This window comes from Dasypus novemcinctus, chromosome 4 (genome assembly GCF_030445035.2).
Source record: "Dasypus novemcinctus isolate mDasNov1 chromosome 4, mDasNov1.1.hap2, whole genome shotgun sequence".
Lineage (NCBI taxonomy): Eukaryota > Metazoa > Chordata > Mammalia > Cingulata > Dasypodidae > Dasypus > Dasypus novemcinctus.
In genome coordinates, this window is record NC_080676.1 from 108,556,263 (window position 1) to 108,577,537 (window position 21,275).

At 33.8% G+C, this 21,275-nt stretch overlaps 1 protein-coding gene and 1 pseudogene across 1 annotated transcript; both read right to left on the bottom strand.

Annotated features, from left to right (window-relative positions):
* Positions 1-623: 623 nt before the first annotated feature.
* On the bottom strand, positions 624-1,556 carry LOC101432063 (olfactory receptor 5H2-like). The gene has a single exon (XM_004454484.4). The coding sequence runs from the start codon at positions 1,551-1,553 to the stop codon at positions 624-626; it is 930 nt and encodes a 309-aa protein (XP_004454541.2). The 5' UTR covers positions 1,554-1,556.
* Positions 1,557-9,686: 8,130 nt separating this feature from the next.
* Positions 9,687-10,211, bottom strand: LOC101431633 (centrosomal protein 20 pseudogene; annotated as a pseudogene).
* Between the last annotated feature and the right edge of the window lie 11,064 nt (positions 10,212-21,275).

A 21,275-nucleotide genomic window follows, 5' to 3' on the forward strand; every position in this document is an offset into this window, starting at 1 on the left:
AATGAAAGCCCTTTTGATAGCTACCAGAATTACTGGGGCATACTTGTGCTCACCCAAACATAAGATTGTCACCATTATGTAATTAAATGTGATATGGCCTTCCAAGACATACAGTGTTTTAGAAATCAAAGTCATCCTATTCAAGTCCGTTTCAGAGGAACTGCATTACTTCAGCACCTAAAGCCACCCTGAAGAATATATAAGCATTTAAAATGTTTACATTTGCTTTCTGCCTTAAAATATATGTATGACATTTTTAAAAATTCATTTAATATTTTTGAATAATAAAAATAAATATTTTGAGGAGCTTTCTACATACTAACATCTCAAGTTATTAGATTGCTAGAATTGTGTTGGGGATTTTTGCATCTATATTCATAAGGAAAATTGGACTACAGTTTACTTGTGATGTCTTTTCTGCCTTTGTTATCAGAGACTGAGAGGTCATAGGATGTGTAGGGAAATGTTCCGTGGTTAAAATGAGAATAACTAAAATAACAAGTTTTAAAAAATAAAATGACTATTATAATTACAGAAAATTTTATACACTAATGTTATCATTTACACCACTAAATGTTCAACTTTATAACCATTTTTAAACATATTAATATAAGAACTTCATGTTAACATTTTGATTTTAACATTTTAACCAGTGAATTGATAACTTGCTTATTTCTTAGGCTGTAGATAAATGGATTTAACAAAGGAATTATGACAGTGTAAAATAGAGAAACCATCATGTCTTGATCATCTTCTTGAGAAGATCGAGGGTGCACATACATGAAGAGAAGAGGGCCATAGTATAAAGAGACAGAAAAGAGATGGGCCCCACAAGTGGAGAATGCTTTGCTGATGCCTTTTACAGACTTATTCTTTAAGACTGTAAAGACAATATAGGTATAAGAAACAAGAACAGTCAAAATGGTGAATACCTGAATTGAACCAGAGAAAACAAAAACCATTAGAAAATTAATAGATGCATCACTACAGGAAATCATAAAGAGTGGTATGAGGTCACAGTAGAAGTGATGTATTATGTTTGTTTTACAGAAAGTTAATCTGAATAAAAAACATTCATGAATTAAGGCATGAAGAAAGCCACCTAAAAATGAACAAACTGACAGCTTGATGCAAAATCTATCAGTCATAATAACTGTATAAAGTAAAGGGTTGCATATGGCTACATAACGGTCATATGCCATTGTAGCCAAGAGAAAACATTCTGTGGTTCCACTGATTAAAAATGAAAAACATTGTATCAGGCATTCAGACCGAGATATCATTTTACTCTTGGCTAAGAAGCTGACCAGCATTTTGGGGGTCACTGTGGATGAAAGCCAAGCATCCACAAATGCTAAGCATCCAAGGAATAAGTACATGGGGTTGTGCAGGTAAGGGTCATTCCAGAAGAGAGCAATCAGTCCTATATTCCCCACCATGGTGATGAGGTATACCACCAAAAATACCAGGAATAGGGAGATTTTCCACTCTGGTTGATCTGTAAATCCAGTGAGAACAAATTCTATCAACAATGTTGCATTTTGCTTTTCCATGTCCTCATTGGGTGTTTCCTAAAATAAAATAGATTAAAGGAGTAAAGACTACTGTCTAATTATTTTATAAGATGAAAATTGAGGTAGGGAATTTGAAATAAAACCACCTTCTTATCATAATGAGCTTTTAAATTTATTTGTTATTAGTGTAACTGATAGAAACAATTTCAGGGAATTGAAGAAATGAAAATGAATGCAACTATTTTATTTCAAAAATATGTAGGAATTAATACATTTAGGAAAAAATAAAATAAATGCTAAGTATATTCTAAATATATAGAGACACTGATGAGTGTGGAAAGAAATTCTATGTAGATGTGACATATAGATGCAAGATCAAGGGAAAAGAAATTTGATGGGCTTGGATTATAAAATGAAATTAAAGCCATGTGAAGGATATTGATCATTAGCACTCATTCAATAGCCATATATCTAATACTTTCAAGACAGGAAATGACATGTAAGATATATTTAATTAATTATTTGGTAGTGTAGAAAATAAGCCACAATGAGTAAGGCATGCTTGTCAGGCAGCTGTTACTATTTCCTTTCAGTTCCCAAAATAGATTACAACATCAGAATTGTCTGGAGGAAGTGTTTGTGCTAAACAGAGATTGTGAAATATTCCTGTAAAAATTGATTAATTAGGTCAAAATTGATGTCCAAGAATATGCAATTAAAGAAAAGTTTCCCAGGTAATTTAAATACATGAGAAATACCTAGTCCAGTGTGGTATGACATTGGGAGTGACAAGAAGATGAAGAGATAGATTTTAAAAATTTAGAATTTAAAGTCAATAGGACAGAGGGATACTACAGATGAAAAGAGAATTAAGAATGAAAGAGAGAGTAGTCACTTGATCACTGGGTAGGTGGTCATTAAAATTTGAAATTGAGATGTTAGATGTATTGAAATATTAGAAGAGAAATGTTCTCTGAAAAACCAGGGGAGATGTACCAAGAACAGGATTCTGCAAAAGCAGAATAGAAAAAAAAAAATGACATGGAGAAGAATATTGGGGTAATTGAAGTAATGGTTTTGAACCCATGGAAAGTGAATAGAAGAAGAGAAAAGAGCAATAAAATTTTAATGAGGTGGCATTAAAGGGCTTAGTGGATATATGTTATTTTTTGGATGGTCAAGATCTTTTTTCCTTTCTTGTCACACGAGTCATCATGGGAATAAGAGGCTACAGTCCTCTCTAAAACTCTGAAGACATAGTAACTTTGCTTTCCCATCGCACTTTCTTCTTCATTGAAAGGACTTGACCTAGTTTGGGCCAATCAAACCCACCCTTCCCTGGATTTGGAATATGAAGACTATGTACAGGGGCAAAATAGAATTGTGGTAGCAAAAGCAGTCAAGGTAGCACTACAGGACTCCAGAAAATGCATCCCACCTTCATGACAGTGGCATTGGAAGTATAATTTGTGCCATATGAAATTCAGCATCTGTAACTGCAGATCTCACTGAGCTCGTCTTTGGCCATGATTTTGACTTCTGGTTGGATGACTTCTGTTTCTACAAAATTTCCCAGTTGATTCCTCTAACCTCCCCAAGTATTCTATGTTACAGCCATTTCCATTCAGTAAGTCTGTTTATGGCTTACATCACCAAAACTAGACTCTGTCGCTAGAAACCAAAAACACTGGCTGGCACAAGAGAGAAAAAAGAAAATGGGAAGGTATACTTAGAAAAGTGATCAGCACAACAGGGGGAGAATTATAAACCTATTGCTGTTATACGTACAAAGAAAGATACTTAATGATAAAGTGAAGTTTAGGCCCAAATGAATGTTTTGTTAGGATAAGGAATGAGCAGAAGTCACTAAGAGTGCAATTTAAGAAATTATTAATGGCTTTAATGAGAGAAGTATGAATTTCCATTTAGTGATAGAGTTTAGGTCATAGACAAATGAGAGGGAATGGGAAACAAGTAGTGCAAGCAATGAGGTGAATGACAGTCTTCCATCTACTCTAAGATATGTGAAAAAACAGTTGACATTTGTTTAATGCTGATAGAGAACAGTAAAATTGTTTTCCCTTTGTACATTTGTGAAGAGGAAAGAGGAAAGAATCCAGTGTGTTGTGTAAGTAGAAAGGGAAATTTAGGTATATGAGAAGAAAACAAGAAGATAGAGTAAGAGAAATAGATGGAGAATAACAGATATAGATGGATAAGTGTAGGAAAATAAATCAAGGAAGAGTGAGAAAGAAAGTCTCAGAAAAAGTGAAGATGAAATCAAGGGGAAGATTTAGTAGTTTGGAGGCAAATGTGTGCCTTAACCCTGATATGCATTAGATGTGCTTGTCAGTTCTTGTGATTTTTATTTTTCGGTCAAAAGTCAAAGCTTATTTCCCAATAGGGTTTGTGTATGAAGGAAGGACTTGGATCTTAAATATTATTTTAGAAACATTGCATTGTTCATAAATATACTTCCTTTGAGTTAAAATTTTTCATATTTAAAATCTGTAGTTTGCTTTATCCTTGCTGTAAGAATGATTAGAAATGACTTTCTTTAGAAATACTCTCAGTTTTTCTAGAGAAATCTCTATTCTCCATCTGTTTTTAGGCAAAATAGTATTGAGCTAAACAGCTGATTTCCAGAAAGGGTGTATAAAAAACCTAAACCAACATTCTAGTGCTTAGTTTTATTTTATTTGAAATGGGTTCCCAAGTAATCCCATTATTCTTAGGTTCAATTTCTGTTGTGAATATATAGTAAGTTATAGGTACTAGAAAAGGAAGTGAAATAGAACTTTTAAAAATATTTCCTGGTATAGATTGACAGATATATAGATATAGATACAGATACAGATGTAGGTGTAGTTGATATAGATATAGATATACATATATTAATAGATATACATATAGATAGATATATCTGAAAATATTTTCTGAAGAGTGGGAAAGAAGTAATATTAAATGACTTACCTTAAAAGAGTTTTAATAAATGAAGATGTTTTTACAAATTGTCTATTTATATATAGAAGATGATTATGTCCTGAATCTTTAAATTTGATTTTTAGTTGTCTAATATTCTAGTTCAACAAAACTTATCTTAAAAAGTCACTAAAGAAAAAAAAAAGCCACTATAGATACATTAACATATAATAGCACATCCACAAAGGAGCAATTCAATCTTACAGTTATTTTGCTTATTCAGATTTTAAAGTATTTAAAATATACAGATTATTCACTATTTTTTCAATTTTTCACCTAATTATTTTGTCATTTTTTAAACCCAATTTAAAATTTATTGTATATTAAATAGTATTTTAACTTTTTATATAAAAGAATAATGAAAACAAAAGAAATTATTTCTCTCTTACCTATATATAGGAAAAAATTTAGAGAGCTGTTAAAGTGTTAGGCTTTCTGAAGTAGGAAAAGCACAGCAGTACAGGAAAGACTATAATAGAGGGAGCAATTCTTCTCACAGCAATTCATTTTGGAGGTTTCTTTTCCCAAACTCAGGAAAACGTTTTTATATAAGTTAGCTTGAAAACAAGTGTCAATCAATTGTAAAACTGTATACATGAAATTCCCAAAAGAGCATCCAAGGATTCCCTGTAGTACAAATTTAAGCTGTTCAAGTGGGCATTGCTGACTTGGGCACCTATGAGAAGTCCAGGGTTTCTGCAGGGCAATACAGACTTTGAAATCATAAATGTCAAGTCATTGCAGACACACCTCATTGTAACAATTAAAACTGCTCTTTATGCCACAATTTTCCATGCAAACTGTATGTAAGCTTCAATATATATTAATACATAAAATTTGTTTCTCTAAGTATGTTGATTAATATGGTTAGGTATGGCTAATGAAAACATGATTTAAATGAGGCCAAAGTACTTAGATTCCTTTCATGATCAACACCAAATAAAATTGTGCCCCAAATGCCAACTCCAGCTCAAATTACTTAGCTTCCCACTTTGAACCGAAATCTTAAGGATGAGTAGGAATCAACTAACAAATTTCAGGGAAAGGAGCTATAGGAAAAAAGTCAAAGAACATCAGCAATAGGTGGGCTAAATAGTCCTTCCTAAATTTTATTGTCTGTGAATGTGCTAGAGGTCCTGTTAAAATGAAGATTCGGATTCAGTAGGTCTATGTAGGGCCAGAAACTCTTCCTTTCTAACCAGATGATGCCTGTGGACACAAGCCATCCACAAAGCTATTATCGTTGGAAAGCCTGACTTAAATGATTACCAAAAAAGATCAATGTGACTAGTATGGAAAAAGAAAGTATTGGTGTGGGAAAAGAGGGGAATGAGAGAGAAATAATAAATTGCTCATAGGTGAATTGATAGTCACACAAATGAAAATAATGAGATAACTTCAATAAATCAATTTAAAATTACTGTTTTTCATTTCAGAAACTTCACGAGAATTGTTAAAACATAAATTACAGATCTTACTCAATTAACTACATACTTTAAAATTGAATAATCATGTAATCTTTCACAAAAAGTTAGAAAAATCCGTTGAATTAACCTAATTTTTCCTGTTGTAATTCCTTAGAAATGTCCATAGCATACAAAAGAGCAGCTGATGGGTGAGTTCTAAAGATACAAAGTGTTAGCTCACGAGCTCCCTGCAGCCCTCTTCCAGGCATAATATGTGGAGAATTGTCTCCCTTCCAGATCTCTTCTCATTAGAGAATAATGATTCATATCTTAAAAAGAAAACAATAAAAGGAGGCAGCACATCTGTTTATAGGAATTCATTTCCTACTAGACATCAAGTGTTACAACACCTTTTGTAATGAGATACATTTTTCTATAGGATCATATTATAGATATAGGCCATATCCTTCAAATTCAATATGTAAAATCCCTGAATTGAAAAGCAAATGAATTAGAATGATTATGTACTCTGTAGAAGTTACCATAAGTTATTTACATCCTCTTCAATGTTAAAATTTCTATTATTAGCAAAGTTAATACAATTTTTCACAAATAAAAATTTTATATATTTTGATAAAACATACATAAAGCAAGGTCCAATTTAGATTATATTCTACTTTTAAAGAAATTAAGAAAGAAATGAAAGAAAATTATCTGTTTTTGGCTTCACATTTAAAATATCAGAGCTACTGAGTAAGGCATCACCTTTGATTTGCTAATATGGTGGTTAATGTGCCAAGACATGAATTTTTCCTTCCCTGTCCTACAGCCTTCCGTTCCTGTTTTCTCTACACAGCTTGGATTGTCATTGATGTGTTCACATGCACCTGTATTATTCCATAAAACTGTTATGGCCCTTTCTTTCACAAACTTATGACCTATTCCTAGACTAAGCTACTTAGTCTTCTTATGTTCAATCATGGATAAAAAAAAGGTGGCTATTTAAAATATAAAGCTACACTATTGACTTCAACTGTTAACAGTTCTAACCTTTTCTGGTTACTACTTCCCTACACACATTTTTCAAATCTCTTCAAGCGTTAGTTTATTGAAACCTTTATTCTTCATCCTCACTTCCACAGAAGGGACTTATGTTCCTTTCTTTAAACAAGAAATGTTAGAATGAAATCTTCCAATTTCTCCAAACCTTATCTGATCCCCCCTGCAAAAGAAGGAATGTATTTTTTAACTGGAGAGATTGCTGGGTTCCTGGCATCCTCAATAAATAGAATATTGTACAGTGGTTAAGTCCCCATCTCTGCAGACAGATTACTAAATTTGAAATATTACGTCTTTCATTTATTCATTCTGAGCTCCACTTTTATCATGGGTGAAATGCTGTGATTATCTTACCTGCCTCATGGAGCTGTGATGAGGACTATGTCAGTTGCTCAGGTCACAGAAGTCACTCAAAATGCTAGTTATTACTGACTGCATAAAAAGGGGGTGGGGTTTCTGAGCCTGTAAATGGTGACCCTCAGCATAACTTGCACAATGAACTGTGCAGATAATTTTAAAAAATGTTTTTTCCTGTATTTCACTTAAGTGATTCTGAATTGGTTGGTCTAGGGTAGGGTCAACAAATTGGGAATATTCATCCTTTCCAAGTGGTTCCAGTGGGCATATCTGTTTGTAAAACACTTCTCTACAGAAAGTGATGTTATTCTTACATAAAGACAGTGGACTTTCCTTTCAACGTTGGAATAAACAGATCTGGTACAGTGTCTGCCTTCTAGAAGTCACTTCTCTTCCATGTTGAAGACTGGTTCTTTGAAATTGGCCCCAAACTATCTCACCTCTGCTGGTCTGCGATGTGTATGTAATCTGTCTGCAGACAAATACACTGCAGTGGCAGAACATAAAGCCCCAATCCATTTCACTTCTGCTGGCTAGCGATATATATATATATTCTGTCTGCAAATCCAGTATAACCTAGTGGCTGGATCTAAGGTTCAGAAATCTCAGGGAGTAATAAGAAACCTGGTTTGTTTGGCTTCAATTACAAAGTACATTTTCTTTTCTTTTTTTTTTTTTTGAGTAGCTTAATTTATTTTTATTATTAATTAACACATTGGAAATATGAAAGTTGCGTATGTACAAACAAGTTACAGAATAATGCATATAAAAACACTATTGACTACATGCGACAATTCTGTTAGCATCTATTTTGATGATTTTGACATGAGTACCCAAAATTGTAAACTCCAGCCTTTTTTCTTAATCTAGTCCAGCATGACTGCAATTCCTGAGGTAAACTTAAATGTCCACTGCCAAAATCTTTGGATGTCAACCAAGTCCTCCGGGAAGAATTCAGGTATTTATGTTCCCACATACAATAAAATTCGTAATTTCAGTCAGATCTACAGATTTCATTTAAAAATGGAAATGGAACCTTATAGTGCTCTGAATATATATGTATACATATATATATATATATATATATATATATATACACACATACATATATTATTTTAGCTCACCAACAAGGCCTCTCAAAATCCTTTGAGTTGTATGGTTTAAGGGGATATTTCAATAATTTTCTGCATTTAGATAAAAATTCTTGCTCAATCTCTAAGGTCCATACACTGACTAACATCCCTAAATATAAAATCAAAAGTTTCAATAATTATCAAAGACTGAAAAGAATCAACATCCTAAAGAGACTGTTAATGTCACCAGTTACAATCCTTACCACTCTTCCTTGTGGAAAACAGTTAAGCTGAACATTGTCAATGTACGGGTACCCATGCAAAGTTTTATTCTGAATATGCCATATGACTTTAGCCAATCAGGAGCAGTATGCTATAATAGTCAGATGTTTTCAGTGAAATGAGTCTACAGATTCTACATTATAAAATCTTCTTCAATAAATATCAAAGTAGAGTTTTAGAGACAGCACTGTAAAAGCTCTTCCAATTTTTCTAATCCAAAAATAAAAACTGATGTTTAATAAGACTTTCAGAGTCCAACTAACTAGGGGTTGGCCCTCTCATAAATCATCTTTAATTGCACAACTGAAGGCCACGTGGAGGTTGAACAATGCTATCTTTTAAAAGGTACTTTCTGGTATTGTTCCCAAAGCCTGTCTCTTCATGCTTATTTTACATTCTTTATATAATAAAATAAATTCTTTGTTTTACTCACAGCAAAAGCAAAAGAATTATTTTTCCCCTCTACCTTTTAATTACATCTTCCAGTAGAAGCCAAATGGTCTAAGGAAAGTAATACATTGGTACTGATTTAAAAATTCAACTTTAGATAGCAATTCATATATTTAAACCTAATTATACATGATTATCTGAGAAAACAGCTAGTTAAGAAAACCAAACTTTTCAAAATTAGTTTTTCTTCTGGTTTTAATGTTCTCTTAAATGTTTTTTTTAACATTTTTAACATTCTTACAAATCCATGATTCCAACTCAAAGAAATTTAATTAATGGGTCATGTCAAAGTGCATATGGTTTTACAGACATGTATTTTTCAAGAGGAATTAACAGAATACGAAAAATCCCTTTTATTCCTCACAAATTTAAGGATCTTTAAAATATATCCTAAAAAATACATTTTCTTCCAAGTCAAACCCAATAAAGTAGATGACAGAGACAGATTTTATTCACAAATGCAGAAAAACATGAGCTTTGTGTTTTTGCATTTTTGTAACATTAGCACAATAAATAAATTACTTAATACATACAATTTTAAGATAAAAGATGCCCAAAATGTGTCATCTCTGCACTGCTTGAGAAACCTGAAGATCTTCAATATTAGTACTTCTTTCTTTCCCCATTCCTAGGTGATCATCCATTTGCTTTCTTCCACTAGGTTGTCTGCGAGAATTTGGATTTGGACATTGAAGTGAAGGCCCTTTGCAGAAAAGCATTTTGGATGCCGTCCTTATTTCCATGCAAGAAATTAGCTAAAATTCCATATAAAAGAGGTATTATATTATCCTTTGATTCTTCAAATGCATTTAGTTCATGGATGAGAAATTCTCTGTCCAATGGGATAACAAGATGACCAGATTCAGCTATGAGGACAGATGCTGTATACTTATATTTGTTGAATTCCAAATACTCACGAATCAATTCATTAATTAGAAGGTTTTCATGAGACAATGGTGGTCGGAGTTCACGTTCATCATCTAGGGCACTGAAAATTTCAGCTTAGATCCTTGCTTTTAAATGCCCTAGGACATCCTTTTTCCCAAGGTGTCCTTTAAAACAGCTTTCAGCACAGTGATAGTCGCCATTTTCCACAAAGTACATTTTCTAATCCAATACTTTCAGAGATTTGATGCCTTAGTATGATTCTATCTGTATAAAGGAAGTGGATGCTTTGATTCCCATCTGCTTATCAGAAATTCCATTCCTACTCTATTTTAGAAGATGAAAGGAAAGAGGCAGGAGTGTATGTCTACCATTAACCTTCACATAATCTAGAAATGCTGGAAGAGTAAGCTTGTTAGATCAAGAAGCATTATAAAAACTCAATAAATATTAGGTCTAATTTGGAGGCTAACACTGCAAAGTTTTATAAGAAATCCTTAGCTGTGCTTATGTTTCAGGCTCTAGTATGCACACGACTTGGGCACATTTATGACTTGTTTTCTGACTATCCTTCAGAGGGGATCAGAGCTGGGGCTAGTGTGACATTGAAAGGAAAGCTTTTTATCTTCCATTTAAGGTTCATTTTAAAACAGACATATGTTTACTATGCAGGCATTTAAACCAAAATTGTTCCCTATAGTGGAAGAATATATATTTTTTAAAGCTTGTATTTTTAATTATTTACTCAAAACTACTGCTCTGATACAGGACTTTTGGCTTTCAATGATTGTGCTATTAATAAACAATGGTTGGTGAATCAAAATTAGCTGCAAAAAAAGTCTTTATTGGATTTTAAATTTTATCCAGTTTGATGGAGGAAAGGAGAAAAAGTTGGGTTCTTACTGAGTATTTACAGGCTCCTGAAATCAACTATTATATCATACAATTTAATAAACTTTGGATAGTTCATTTTAAGTTCCAGGGCTAACACTGGATTTAAGGACCTACAATATAAGTTAAACCTCTGATGGATGGGAGGTATTATTCACCAGCGCTTACTAAAATGCTAAGTGGCGTTTTCTTGTTGCTCTGGACTTTCAAATATATGAAAAGATAGGAGATTATCAAAAGAAATTCTAGGGATGGATCAAACACTTGGGCTACACCCTCTGTGAGGACTTATGTAGAGGCAGCAGAACCCAATTTTATTATCCCATTTGAGATAGGTTGAATTATGTATCCCAGAAATAAAAACATATTCTTAATCCATTCTTGTGGGTGTGAATTGATTGTAAAGAGGAATATTTGAGGATGTTATTTTTAGTTAAGGTATGGCCCAATTAAATGAGATTTGGACCTTAATTCTGTTACTGGAGGCCTTATGAAAAGAAATCTACTTGGAGAAGTAGAAGTAGGAAGTTAATGGAACACAGAGAAAAAAGAGAGGACATCACCATGTGATGGGAAAGCCAAGGAAGAAAAGAATTATCAGTCACCTAGAATACCACTGACCCAGGGATGTATCAAGCCATCAATCCTCTGAAATTTTTAGACAATAGATTTGTATTATTAAGCCAATTTCTTTTGGTATTTGTCATAGTAAACTGGCAAACTAAGATACTAACTTTCCAAACATCACTCCAGGCAGTGCCACCTTCCGGTCCATGAAATAAGGAGATAATGGAGCAAGGAAAGATTAGCAAAGGGAGATATTGGCTCCCTTTTATGTGGTATATCCCTTTTTAGGTGAACAATTAAAGCTACCCTCTAATTAATGAATGACATCTGTAGATTTGCTTGGTTTCAGATATATCTCCTTGCATGCCCATCAATTTCATTTACTGATTCAGAAACTTTACTTTTTTTTTGAAACAAATGAAATAGCTATTAATCTGCAAAAGGGGTGCCAATGCAAAGTACCAGAAATCTGGTGGCTTTTATAAAGGTTATTTATTTGTGGTAAAGTCTTACAGTTAAAAGGTCCTAAAGAGTTCAACTCAAGATTGCTTTCTTACCAAAGTGAGTTGTCACATGTTGAAACAAGATGTTAGCTGATCTCTGACTGGTCTTTCCTCTGTAGGCTATAGGTCAAATGGTTCATCCCTCCTTGGATCTTTAGCTTGTGGAGAATTCTCCTTTCTGTCACATGACAAAATTCTTTCCTCTGGCATCTATGGAATTCTCTTATGATTTCAAATCCACAGCACTTCTTCCTCTCTAAGTAATTTCACTCTAAATTCTGGAACAAGACAAGGATGTCAACTGTCACCACTGTTATTCAACATCGTATTGGAATTTCTAACCAGAGCAGTTAAGCAAGAAAATGATATAAAAAGCATTCAAATTGTAAAGGAAGAAGTAAAATTTTCTTTATTTGCAGATTACCTCATACTGTAGATAAAACAATCCCCAAAATCAGCAAAACTATTATAGTTAATAACCATTTCAGTAAAGTGGCAGGAAACAAGATCAACATACAAAAGTAGTGTTTTTAATAATAAACAATGTGAGAAGGAAATCAGAAACCAGAAAAACTTAATAGCAGTTGAAAGAATCAAATATCTAGGTATAAATTTTAACTAAGGTTGTAAAAGACTTATATGTGGAAAACAAAACTTTCCTGAAAGGAATCAAAGAAGATCTGAAGAAGTCAGACAGTGTCCTATGCTCATGGATTAGAAGACCAAATGTTATTGGGATGCAAATTCTACTCAAAATTATTTAAAGATTTAATACAATCCAAATCAAAATTTCAGAGCTTACTTTTCAGAAATGGAAACATCAACCATCAAATTTATTTATAAAGACAAGAAGCTCAAGTAGTCAAAAATATCTTGAAAAAGAAAAACAAAGTTGGAGGACTTACAGATCCTCACTTTAAGCTTATTACAAAGTGATAGTGGTCAAAAGACCATGATACTAGTACAAGGGTAGATATATAGACCAATAGAATCAAACTGAAATTTCAGAAATAAACCCTCAATTCTATGACCAATGGACCTTAGATAATGCTGCCATGTTCGCTCAATTAGGCAAGAACAGTCTCTTCACAAATGGTTGTGGGAGAATTGGGTTTATATCTACAAAAGAATGAATGAAGAACCCTGTGGTGGTTAGGCTATTATATCAACTCAGCCAGGTAATTGTGCCCAGTTGTTTGGTCAAGTAAGCACTGGGCTAACTGTAAAAAAAGGGAGGTAATGGACTTTAGTCATCATTGACTTTACTGCAGTGGTAAATCATAGATAGCTGGTTATAATTACATAATCAGAGAGATTGCCATCAGCAAAGAGTAATGCTTAACCCAATCAATTGAACGCCTTAAAAGGGGAAGTGATTTCAGCATTGAGAAAGAATCTCCCAGCTCATCTTTGGATAGCCAACATCTCCCAGAACTCACCAAGAAATTTCATTGGACTTTCACTGCAGCCCCTGGTAGCAGCCTGCTTGTTGAACCTGGATTTGTGCATTCCCATGGCAAGCACAAGTGAGAGACTCTTATAGAATCACATACTATTGACAGCTATCTCTTGTTGATTCTGTTTCCCTAGAGAACCCTGACTAATACAATCCCTATCTCACACATATAAAAAAAAAATGACTCAACATGGATCAAAGACATAAATAAAAGTATTAGAACCCCAAAACTCCACAAGAAAAAGTAGGGAAACAGCTACAGAATCTTGTTAAGCCAAGGTTTCTTAGACTTCATATGCAAAGCAAAAGCTAGGAGAAAAAATAGATAACTGTCACACCATCAAAATTGAAAGCTTCTGTGCATCAAAGTACTTTAACATGGAAGTGAAAAGGTAACCTACTCAATGGGATAAAACATTTGAAAACCTTTACCTCATAAGGGTTTAATATCCATAATATATATAGAAATCCTACCACTCAAAAACTAAAAGGCAAACCACCAAATTAAAAATATGGGCAAAGGGACTTCCAGGAAGATGGCATCAAAGTATATAGACAGAGCTCAACTCTCTCACAAAGACAACTGAGTGAGGGTTAAAAACTAAAGGAAGCTACTTTGGGGATCTGCTAACCACGAGACTGCTGTGCATCATTCAGGAGGGAAAAAGGATAGAGGGACAAAGAGACTAAATGAAAACCATGAGTTATCCATCCCTGTGGCCAGGTATGACACATATACCCCACCCCAAAGTAAATAGTCTTGGTAAAACCCCTAACTCACTGTAGCCAACTGAGTGGAGAAAGAACATTCTTCTTTCTGGGAAAAGAAACGGTCTGGGTGGAGGGTGGAGAGTGGTTTATCTTCAGTGAGTTTGGTCAACTTAGCTCCTTTTGAATCTCAAAGCAGACCCCAGTCAGCACTGAAGAAGCCCCAGAGGGAAGGGAGGGGGGATTTGAACAGCTAGGCTGTTACACCCAAACGCCCTGGGAGAAAGAGGAGCTAGGTCAGTGAGCAGGTGTGCAGAGATAGGCTACTAACCAGCCTAAGAGATAAGGAAGCTAGGAGAGATAGGGAGCAAATGCTAGAGGCTTAACTCCCCTGAGAGAAAGTGGGCATGAATAACCTGATAAAATTTCAGAAGCCAAAAAATATGTGGATTGGTTGTAGCTCAGTTAGGAATGCTTCTCTCACATATACTAGGTCATTGGTTTGATTCCCAGTAGCTCCTAAGAGAAGGATCCAGAGAGAAATCCAATGGGTTGTCAGGCACCCAGCCAGTCCCTTATATTAGGGAACTTATAACTGAGATGTCTTTTTGTTTTATGATTTTCTATTTGTTAATTTTATTTTATAATTTTAATTTTAATTTTTGTTTTATTCACTAAAACCAGGTACCGTACCTGTGGAAGGCAGGCTATAGGGTGCTTGATTGATGATCACTGGCAGTCTGAGACAGTTCCTAGGGTTCTAAGAGGGAAGCCTGTTTTTCCTGCATTGTTTTTTGCTTCATTTTGTTTGTTGTTTGTTGTTTTTCCTCTTCATTTCTTTTTTCTATTCCTTATGTTTTTCTCCTTATTTTCTTTATTTCTTTTCATTGTTTCATTTCACCCTCTTCCATTGCTTTTCTTACATTCCATCTTCATGTGTTTGGCCTTGATTTTTTTTCTTCTCTTCCTTACTTTTGGTCTTTTATTTTATTCTTTTTTTCTTCTCTCAATTTCTATGAAAAAAAAGATAACACAGATAAATATAAGGATATAGAATAACTGTAACCAAGTATCAAAGGGGAGATAAATAAATAAATAAAACAAATCTTTAAAAAAGGAAGCTTAGAACAAAACAAACAAAATATAACCCTAAAGTAGAAAGAGAAGCTAACCATCTGAACAAGCCCATCAAAAAACAGATGACTAAACACCAACAAGAAAGTTATAAGCCATACTAAGAAACAGAAAGATATGACCCAATGTAATGAACAAACTAAAAATCAGGAGAAAATATAGAATGTGATACTAATCCAGGACTTCCAAACAAATATCATGAAATAACAATGAAGTGAAGAAACAGATAAAGAATATTAAAGAGACACTGGGTGAACATATTGAAGAAATCATAAGCATACATAAAAGGTAATGGATCTAAAGATGATGAATGGCACAATGCAAGAAATAAAAAATACTTTGGGAACACATAAAAACATATTTGAACAGGCAGAGGAAAGAATCAGAGACATCAACGATAGCACACCAGAAGTTAGAGTAGAACAGATAGATTAAAAAGATAGAAAAAAATCAGCAGGGACTCAGGGAATTGAATTAAATATTAAACACATAAATATATGCATTATAGGCATCCCAGAAGGAAAAGATAATGGAAAGGGAGAAGAAGGAAATAATGGCCAAAAATGTCCCAACTCTTTTGAGGGACAATGATGTACATGTCAAGGAAGTGCAGCACACTCCAAACAGTATAAACCCTAACAGGTCTACCCTGAGACATATACTTATCAAAATGTCAAACACTCAAGACAAAGAAAGAACACTGAGGGAGAAAGAGAAAAGAAATCTATCACATAAAATGGAAATTTGATAAGAGAAAGTGCTATTTACTCTTCTGAAACCATGGAGGTGAGAAAGCAGTAGTATTACATAGATTAGGTGCTAAAAGAAGAAAATTGCCAGCCAAGAATTCTGTACCCAGAAAGTTGGGATTAAAAAAATGAGATGGAGTTCAAAATATTCACAGATAAACTGAAATTAAGAGAGTTTATCAACAAGAAAACTGTCATTCCAGAAATACTAAAGGGAGTTCTTCATGTTGAAAGGAAGATTATTAGTAAGTATAACTAAAACACTTAACAAATAAAAAGGAAATGAGACACATATAAGCTTAAGCAAAATATGGAAAATATAGGTACCTCCTTGCCAGTAATAAAAATTGAATGTTAATTGATTAAACTTTCCAATCAAAAGATGCAGATTGGCAGAATGGATAAGGAAATACAACCCATCAATATGCTGTCTACAAGAAACTCACCTTAGACTCAAGATGCATGGATGTTGCATCAGTTGGTCAGAAAATGATTTTACATGCAAACAATACCAAAAAAAAAAGGGCAGGACTAGCTCCACTAATATCAGAGAAAATAGATATTAAATGTAAAATTATTATAAGAGAGAAGAATACTATATATTAAGACAAGGATTAATCTATCAAAAAGGAAGAACAATCATAAATATTTATGTATTAATAACTAACAAGTATGCCCCAAAATACAAGAGGCAAACATTAAAAATCTAATTGGAGAAATAGATGCCTCTACAATTTTAATGGGGGATTTTAATACACCATTATCACCATTGGACAGAACCTCTTGACAGTGGATCAATAAAGAAACAGAGACCTTGAAAAATATATTATATGATCTAAATTTAATAGATATATACAGAATATGACACCCAAATACAGCAGGATATACAATCTTCTCGAGCACACATGGATCATTCTCCAGGAAAAACCATGAGCTAGGCCACAGATTAATTTTTCAAAAAATTAAGAAAGATTAAAATTATACAAGAATTTCTGTGACCACAATGGAAGGAAGATGGACATCAATAAGGGGCAGAGACCAAGAATAGGCACAAAGATAAGGAAGTCAAAGAACAAACACTTAGAAAATCAGTATGTCAAGGGTGAAATTGCAAAAGAAATTCATAGCTACCTTGAAACAAAAGAAAATGAGAAGAAAACATATCAAAAGCTATGGGATGCAGAAAAAGCAGTGCTGAGAGGGAAATTTATAGCCATAAATACCGATATTAAAAAATGAAGAAAGTGAAAATCATAGACTCACCTGGATACCTGGAGGAATTAGAAAAAGAACAACAAACAAATTCCAAAGCAAACAAAAAGAAGGAAATAACAAAGATTAGAATGAAATGAAATTGAGAATTAAAAAAAATAACTTGAAAAATTCACAAAAGCAAAAGCTATTTCTTTGAGAAGATTAATAACATTGACAAACCCTTAACTAGCCTAACAAAGGAAAAAAGAAAGAAGCTGCAAATGTATAAAAATGAGGGATGGGATATCTATACTAATCCCACTAATATAATGAGAATCATAAAAGGATACTTTAAAATGTGTGCTAATAAGAAGGATAACTTAGATGAAATGGCAAATTTCTAGAAACACACAAGCAGCCTACATAGGTAAAAGAAAAACTGATGAAAACATTCAAAGTAATAACATTGAATTACTCATCAAAAAACACAGCTAAGAAGAGTCCAGAACAAGACAATTTCCCAGGTGAATTCTACCAAACACTCCAAAAGGAAGTAACACCAATTCTTTTGAAACTTTTCCAAAAAATTTAAGTAGAAGGAACATTGCCTAACTCATTCTATGATGCCATCATCACATTAATATGGAAGCCACATAAAGACACCATAAGCAAAGAAAAGTACTGATCAATGTTTCTAGTGAAACTGGATGCTAAAATGTTCAACAAAACACTTGTTAAACATATTCAACAACAAATCAAATGAACTATACACCATAAACATGCAGGATTGATCCTTGCTATCAAGGTTTCTTGAATACCAAGATATCAAATCTTGGTATTTAAGAACTGTTCATCATAAGAAAAGACATCAATGTAATACACCACATTAAAGGATGAAAAGAAAAAAAAAGACATAGGATCATTTTTAATGATGCAGAAAAGTCATTTGAAAAAAACACAGCATCTTTTCTGGATCTAAAATCTTCAAATGATAGGAATAGAAGGAAAAATCCTCAACATGATAAAGGGTATATATGAAACCCCTGCTAATATCATATTCAATGATGAAATCCCAAAAGCTTTCCCCTGAAGATTTGGACCAGGACAAGAGTGTCCACTGTCAATGATCTTACTTAACATTGTATTAGAAGTACTTGTTTGAACACTTAGACAAGAAAAATATATAAAAGTCATCCAAACTTGAAAGGAAGAAGTAAACAGTCACTATCTGCAAATGGCATGATCCTATACATAGAAAACCTTGAGAAATCTACAACAAAGTTTCTATAGCTTATAAATGAGGTAAGTAAAGTGGTAACCTAGAAGATCAACATGTAAAAATCAGTAACATTTCTGTTTACCAATAATAAGCAAACTGAGGAGGAAATCAAGAAAATATTCAGTTTACAATAGCAACTGAAAGAATCTACTACCTAGGAATAAACAACTTAAATAAATTTTACACCAAGATGTAAAGGACTTGTACACAGAAAACTCTACAGTATTGTTAAGGGAATTAAAATAAGACCTAAATAAATGGAAGTATATTCCATGTTCATGGATAGGAAGACTAAACAGATTAAGATGTGTGTCCTACCCAAATTGATTTACAGAGTTAACAAAATACCAATAAAAATAGCAACAGCATTTTTTACTGAATTTGAAAGCACATTAGAATTTATCTGGAAGGGCAAGTGGGTCCAAATAGCCAAAATATATATTGAAAAAGAAAAATAAAATTAGAGAAATCATGCTACATGACTTTAAAGCATACTAGAAAATACAGTGGTCAAAACTGCATGGTACTGCTACAAGGATAGATGTACTGACAAATGGAATCTAATTGAATGTTCTGATACAGATCATCACATATATGGTCAACTGACAGTCAACAAGGCTACCATTCTCACTCAACAGAAGTGAAAAGTCCTTCAACAAATGGGCTTGAAGAACTGTATATCCACACACAAAAGAATGAGTGAGGATCACCATTCCAAGCCCTATATGAATTTAAGTCAAAATGGGTGAAAGACCTAAATATAAGAGCCAAGACCATCAAGTTCTTAAAAGATAATGGAGGGAAGCATCTATGAGATCTTAGAGTAGGAAACGGTTTCATATATTTTACACCCAAAGCATGAAGAACAAAAGATAAATAAATGAGACCTCCTCAAAATTAGAAACTTTTGCATTTCAAAGGAGCTTATGAAGAAAGTAAAGAGACAACCTACTCAATGGGAGAAAATGTTTGGAAACCATGTATATAATAAGGGCCTTATATCTAGAATATAGAAAAAAATCATGCATCCCAAAAATAAAAGACAAACAACCCACTTAAAAAATGGGCAAGAGACTTGAATAGATATTTCATCAAAGAAGAAATACAAGTGACTAAAAAGTACATGAAATGATGCTAAACATCACTAGCTATTAGCAAAATGCAAACCAAAATTACAATGAGATATCATCTTATACCCATTAGACTGGTGGCTATTAAAAAAACAGAGAACAGCAAGTGTTGGAGAGGATGTGGTGGGAATGTTGAATGGTGCAGTCATTGTGGAGGACAGTTTGGTCATTCCTCAGGAAGTTAATTATAGAACTGCCATATGATCCAGGAATCCTACTGCTGGGTAGAAGTGAAAGGAGGGATATGAAAAGATACACACAAATGTTCATACTGGCATCATTCACTATTGCTAAAAGTTGAAAGCAACCCAAGTGTCCATCAACAAATGAATGGACAAGCAAATTGTGGTATATAAGTACAATGGAACACTACTCAGCTGTAAGAAGGAATGCAGTATTAACACATGGGACAATGTGGATGAATATTGAAGACCTTATTTTGATTGAAATAAGCCAATCACAAGAGCACAGACATTATATCACCTGATGCGACTTAAACAAATTGAGGAGACTCACAGAGCTAAAGTCTGGAAGATGGGTTATAAGGAAACAGAAAGACAGTAGAAGGTAGTGAGCCAATGCTCAATATAGGCAATATCTATGATAAGATGGAAGAGAATTATTGGGCAATGGATGGGGGTGAGAGTGGTGCAGTGATGCTATTGGGTTCAACAGGGTTGAAATGTGAGGGGTTGTAGGGTGGAGGGTTAGGTCTGAATATCCATGGAGCTGGGAGGATGACTGGAGGTGAACTCTAGGATTTGTAGGTCTGGTTAAATTTACAACGGTGGTATATTCTTTTTGCAAAAATTGGCAGAGAAGGATACCTTGTACAGAGCATTGGGGATGAGGGGATACATGGAATAGGGTGCACCTGTGGCATGCTTCTGTGGAATATGGAAGTGTTCATCTTGTCATAGTGTATTGTCTTGGTAAGTGGAGACACACATAATAAACAAGAAAACATTAAAAACTCCATCCTGCAGCGTCCTGCTACGTTTTCAATTAGAGGGGAAGAAAACTCTGGAGAATATAGGTAATGCCTTATAAAAGAAAACTGAACAATATACCAAGCCATCAATATTATTGAATGTAATTATGAACTTTATTCTTCAAAAATTGAAACTGATTGGTTAAAATATGTTCTGAGGGGAGGGAGAAGAATAGAATAAATGGAACATAGGACATTTTCAGGGCATTGGGATTGTTCTGCATGATCTTGCACAGACCATTACACATTTTGTCAGAACCTATAAAAGTGCTCTGTGCAAAATGTAAACCATAATGTAAACCATTGACCATGGTTAGTAGCAAGGTTTTGATATTTGTACATCAAAGTGAGTCAAGAGGTCATTCCAGAGTTTACACTTATGCATGTCTCAGCAGGATCTCAGTGACTTAACAGTAAACAGTGCCTTAAACAGCATGGCTCCTGAGGGCTCTAGCTACATCTATACACTATAGGTAGGGCAGACAGTCTCTGAATTCTGTATCCTGTCATTCACCTTACTTTGGAATATATGTTCCCCAGTGTAACAGAGTTAGACTCATTTGTAATCTACACATGGTTCTTCTGTCTCTCTTATTTGAACATATAATTCAATGTTCATTGAATATTTGTCCCAGACTTAAATCTTCTGTCTGTTCATATTCTGG